The sequence below is a fragment of the Mastigoproctus giganteus genome, chromosome 1 (genome assembly GCF_048544385.1).
Source record: "Mastigoproctus giganteus isolate SK-2022 chromosome 1, ASM4854438v1, whole genome shotgun sequence".
Lineage (NCBI taxonomy): Eukaryota > Metazoa > Arthropoda > Arachnida > Uropygi > Thelyphonidae > Mastigoproctus > Mastigoproctus giganteus.
In genome coordinates this window covers 110,378,646-110,384,645 of record NC_143575.1, presented here as the reverse complement: position 1 = coordinate 110,384,645, position 6,000 = coordinate 110,378,646, and the positions used below count along the sequence as shown (strand labels likewise).

Below are 6,000 nucleotides of genomic sequence, written 5' to 3'. Positions count from 1 at the left end.
GCAAACCGGGTGGCTGAGGGTCTCAAAATACTTCAGCATCTTGTACCCTTAGGATTTGGGGTGCCAAATGCACGGTTCTCCTAAAGCGTCCATTACTAGCAGCTAGTGTGGGAGTCTGCGCCTTCCTAACACACGAATATTTGCAAAGCTAATATTCAAATAATATCAACTTCTGAATTCGTATTAAGTACGGAAATTATATATTTCCATTTTACTCCTGAAATATTGGAGCAGAAAAAAAGGAAGGTATGTCATTTTTGGTGTCAAATAAATTCATTGCAATATTTAGGCAAAAATCATTAAAGTGACATTGGTGTTGTGATTGTAAAAGCTTTGTTTTGCTGCGTACAGTTTTCGAGATTTTTATGGAACAAATTTATATTTGTTCTATTTAGTCTGGCAAGATCACATAGATCAGCGGGGTTTGACAACTATTAATTAAGTCTATTTTGTAATTACGTGAATTTGAACTAGGAGTAGTCAGACCTCCGATAGATTGGAAAATATCTAGTGGATACCCCCATTCTGGCCTTGTCCCTCAAGCAGCAAATGGAAAGGTAATTCAGCACCTATAAAATAGATAATTACACAAATATTTCTGTAAAGAAATTAGAAAGGAAGGTAAATAGCTTTCACTTATTCTTGAAACCCATTTCTACCTCTATTGAATCAAGCGCCATTGGATTTAATCAAGCTCTATTACTTCCACTGCGTCTCTCGACATCTTCTCGACATCTAGCTCTTCCAGCTACAGATTACCTCTATCATCTTTTCGCGGTATCGTCTTTTGGGCTTTTTTTCCGGATTATTAGTAAGTTAAACAGTTACATATTTGTATACATGTAATTTGCTATTTCAGTATATTCCAACTATCCTGGAACATAAGCGTCTCCTCTTTTCCCTCCATTACTTAAATATCTGCTGTTTTTGGCTTGTCAATCTTGTAGTTGAAAAAAGTTGATGCACCCACCAAACAGTTTCCCATGTTTCTTGTTACTACCAGTCCACCCTTGATTTGAACCACGTCCTGCCTCGTTAACTCCACTCTGCGTCAGATCTCTCGTATATATAAAATACAACAGCAAGAATCGAAAATTTATCCCTGCAAATCAGAATCGGAAATATGCTTTATGATACCACTGGGCATAATAGAGGATAGAACTAGGTCCTTGGGGTCGGGTGACATGAAAAGACGACTGTCTTAGGAGATACTTCTGTAAGGAAAGCATTTAGTCTTTTTATGGGCAGTATTTAGTTTTTTTTTAAGCAAGCTTTTATCTTCTTGTCCCAGGTGAAGAATTTTTTGTGCTACAACTTTGGTTGCAACTCAGGAAAAGAGAAAAACGGTGTGTATTTCAACAGCAGCACGCCCATGCCATATTCGCCCTCTAAAACAATATTAAATTCAAACTGCACTTTGCAAGGAAGAATTTATAAAATCCTTTATGGGTGGCGGAATCATTAAAGTTCGGAGGAAGATAAGTATTATTTCTTTATGTTTCTAATATGTAGAATGTTTTCTAATATGTAGGGATGGTGGAGAATATCCAGTATATCTGACACCCTGGACTCACAGTAGTCCTTTAAGTGAAAAAAGAATGATATTATGTTCTAAAGAACGACACATTTAAGACATCAATTGAAATGTTTGCTATTTTCGATAATTACTCCAGTGTCTCATGTGGAATAGCTTAGCATCCAATTACATCCGAATAACTGTACAAGGCACTCTCCAAAATCGCATATGGCCTCGATAGTCAATTAGTCTTTTCATAAGATTTTTTTCTAATTCTTGAAATTCAAGAAAGAAAACATTAGTTAGAACTGTTGGGTGAGGAACCAGTAAACCTTACTCATACACACATGCTTTCAGAAATCTGAATTATGCCTAAATTTGTATTATAGATTTATACCCTCTTTCTTACTGTCTTTTGATAACCGTATTCGAAAGTGGTGCCTTTGTCCCCGACAAAGTTACAGGTTATCCAGGACGCAAAGTGCGATAAATGCTCAGAAGCATCGTTGGTTTGAAGTGACACTCGCTCCATCTAGGAGGAAAACTTTCTATTCTCGCCATCGATCTCTTCTTCACACTGTGGACTACCCAACACCAGTGCAGTTAAAGGGCGTACCTCTAGTTGCCATAGGACTGCGCACGCTTCTAGCCTCGTTTCAGATCAGCGGAAGATTTCGTAAGAACAGTCTCGCGTGCCGAGTACATTCTGTTCCTTGGGTTTTCTCGCCCAATGTTTACTCGTCATGTATTACGTGGTGATAAGTTTGCTTGCGTCTCAAAGGCGAAGTTTCTTCTAACAGTTGTAATGGAATTCACCTGTTCAGTTAAGCTTCAGTACCTCCTATTAACTACTCGTGGCCAATAATGATTGTTCAGTCCTCAGAATCAACGTGGTTTTAAACTTAATCGTGTTTCTGTACATAGCCGAATTATCCCATTCAGTTAACATGCCGCCAGCTTCTTACTACGGTCGCTTCGCTGTCTGGCGGACGACTTTACTTTTCTTTGTGACGGTTGTTGGATCGAGAGCTTCTGTGGTTCCTGTCCAAGATCAAGATAACCTTGTACAGAATCCTAAAGTGGAGCACACTCTCTACGGCCGACCTGCCCCACTTGACTTGAAAGATAAATGCTCACTTCAGGAAGACAGCGGGCAGTTTCTTTGGAGATACCCAAATCAATCATTTGAAGTTTTCTTAAACAAAACAAATGTAAGTAGTAATTTAAAGTACCGAGAATAATAAATAAAATACTAAGCCAGAGTAATAAATTGAAGTTTAGAGACTCTTTGAGTTAACTATTGCCCACAATGTAATGAATAATAACAGCGAACTTGATCATTTAAATTATGCGTTCAGTGTTAGTATGAATATATTTATGATAGTTACAATTTATTTTTGATAATCCGCGCCAAAGATATTTGATATAAATTTAAAAATCGTCTTCGCCTGCTGATATCTAAGAATTTACTGCCGTTTAACTTAGCGTTAATGACAGTATTGATCTTGTGGTAACTGTGAGTGTACATATTCTATTATAATTGACAAAGAGACCGTGAAAACGTAAAGGATCGTGCTGGATAATGAAAACGAAAAGCAATCTTTCAAAATAATAAATAAATTTTCTGTTTATACTCCGGAATGACCATAAAGTCAGAGGAGCTCGCAAGATAGAGAGAATACAAGAAACATCATCGTATTTAGTAATCACTCGAGCTCGATTGAGCTTTTGTTTCTCGTCTTGCTGAATTGATTTGCAGTTTCACGTACTTTTGTTTTCAAATTATTATCAACAGCATTGCCATTAAGGACATCTGACGCATAAATCTCGTAAATTAGGGTTTATTTGTCAGGAAGCAAATCATCCACCAGTTCCTTGTTGAATAAGTGAATTGACATTATATCGTTGCTTATTTTAAAATCAATAGTTTTTATTTTATAATTGAATATATAATAGAAAACTTTCAGATACTTATTCAATCCTTTTCCTTACTTATTAAATGAGCAAATTAAAAATATTTACTTGACTTTGAAAATAAATATATGACCCATAACTTTCTTAATTTTTTTTGTAGTGAGCCCGAGTCCACAATAATAAAATTAAAAGAAAATTCGTGGATTAAAGAGAAATGATATTTAAAGGACATTATGTTGTTCCTGCTTACGTAAGCGATTGATGAATGTGCTACGGCCTCTTCTACCCTTCACCGATGGTTAAATTGTGTAACATCATTAGCTCTCTGTATCTATGAGTCATTCTTTATGGAGCCACTCCATCGATTCAATTTGGATATTAAAAAATCCTTTAGAAAATGTAATACATGAAAGTCGTGCCATATTAATAATGTTTCATATTTGATAGGCAAATGTTAAACGATAAACAAATGTTATCTAAAATAGATTTTTTTTTTCCTACTTATTATTAAATTTATTCGTTGTTGTAAAGGAAACAATTTCCTTAAAAAGAAAAACATAAGTAAACATTTAATTATTCGTTAAGAAAACTTTTAAAAGATAAAATTGTATATTGGCAGAAAGCGTTATTTGTCACGAACTAGGCCAGTGGTCTTTAAACTTTATGCGCATCAGCCATCCACCTGTCAAAAATTTCGCAAAATCCGTCACCGCCAGCCAAATTAATCGAAAATTTATTTCGATTAATTTTTCTCGGATTTTGTGAGAAAAATTATAAAAACAAAATTTAGCGGCCGATAATGATAGTAGGTAAATTGCATTAATCAATGGAAAAGTAAAATATAACGTTTTGTTTGATGCGTATTACAGTATAACATTTATCAATTAAGTTGCTTTAATTTAATCTGGTATATATTAGTAGATATAGTTACTCACATGCATTGTGAGTTCTTATTTTGAACACACTACCCGCACTAAAACTCATTACTCAATTTATCGCGTTTCAAGAATATTCAAGAGCAAAGACAACCCGTCTTTACTCTTTACAAAGCCATAGGTCCAATGGAATCGCCCTCGTGGATAGCACAGTTGGTAGGATCGCCGTCCTTCCCCATACCGGGTGGAAAAGACCTGAGTTCTGGTCCCGTCGATGACGGGAGGAATTTTTATGGGTCTTTTTTGCAACGTGGCTGAGTTAGTCGATCTCAGGCGAGGGTAGCGTGGTTTTTCGTCCAGCGAACAGAAAATCGACCTCAGAACACTCGCAATTTACAGACACTATGCACGGAGCAATATGGCCTCAGTCACTGATGCTTCTACAACAACAACGTCCTTTGGAATCGCATGAGTTTTCATCTTAGTTCACAAGTTATATTAAGGAGAGAACCTCTATGTGATGGTCAAGAACAGGGTCGGCGCGAGAGTATTGATATCCTAGGCGAGCCTTTAGTAAGTTTACTTAAGCTAACGTAGAAGCGAAATGCTGATATTTTGATAAAACACGCTTCCTCACCGAAGTTATTTTTAAATTCTACTGTATTTGCGCTGTATTCTACTGTCAGTCCTAGCCATTCTTTCCTTCATTAAGTTAAGTTTTCGTATTTTTATTTAGATTAGATACTTTATTCTACTTTTTTTTCACAATTTGTGGCATTCCCAGATGTCGGTCCCATAGGTAATCGCCCAATTGCCTAGTGGATAAGCGCCGACCTGCTCAAGAAGTAATTTCCACAACCATATCATGCAGTCCAGAGTATCCGACCTCAGATTCTGTTGTTAGTGCTTAATACGAACTGATGATATAAAATTAATTACGACAATCGTTATCATAACAAATCGTATATAAAAATGCAGATAATGGAACTCCTCTTAAATCCTCAAAACATGTTTCATAGTAACCTAAATGTACAAGATTAAACTGCCTATTTCCATGACTGAGAACTGTCGTTGTTATGAATGAAAATAATAGCCTGCTTGTTTATGAGTAATCCTACATCGGTCCTTCAGAAACCATATCCATATCTCACCAAGTCTGCTAGTAAGCTAAACTGGAATGGCTTCAGACTGTTGTTGGGACAAGACACTAGTCATGCTTACTAGTCAAGCCTAGTAAGACCAATGGACTACGCATTGATCTTACAGAATCTTCGTCATGTAATTCAGATCGACGAGATAAAGAAAATCGAAACTAAAATAAACTAAAACATTTGTGATACCGAAATAAATTACTCTTTTACTCGCACGATTATCCCAGACTGGAACGTGCTTGAAGCAAAGAAAAATATGATGCATTGAAGTTTACTTTGTAAACTTTATTCCACACTCCATCTTAAAATATCTTCCATTATATCTTCCAAATCTCCAGGTTCATTTTCTGCTTACACCAAAGCTCGCAACAATTGTACAGCAGTTATTAATCAATCCAAACTAGGTTTTGAATAGTCTAAGAATAGAACACTTGCTTTTGTCCAAATTGCAGTTGAACATTCTGGTATCTTACCAAAGCTACTGGCAGCAAACTTTTGTCCATCTGTACTCCCACGTCTGTTAAAACCTAATGGTATAATTGCC

At 36.2% G+C, this 6,000-nt stretch overlaps 1 protein-coding gene across 3 annotated transcripts in view; it reads left to right on the top strand.

Annotated features, from left to right (window-relative positions):
- Positions 1 to 2,153: 2,153 nt before the first annotated feature.
- LOC150091097 (uncharacterized) overlaps positions 2,154 to 6,000 on the top strand; it is a 238,628-nt gene continuing 234,781 nt past the window's right edge. For all 3 annotated transcript variants that reach the window (XM_090381847.1, XM_090381838.1, XM_090381829.1), the window contains exon 1: positions 2,154 to 2,727. In XM_090381847.1, coding sequence (XP_090237973.1) covers positions 2,464 to 2,727 — 264 coding nt within the window. In that variant the 5' untranslated portion in view covers positions 2,154 to 2,463. The remainder of the gene's footprint in view (positions 2,728 to 6,000) is intronic.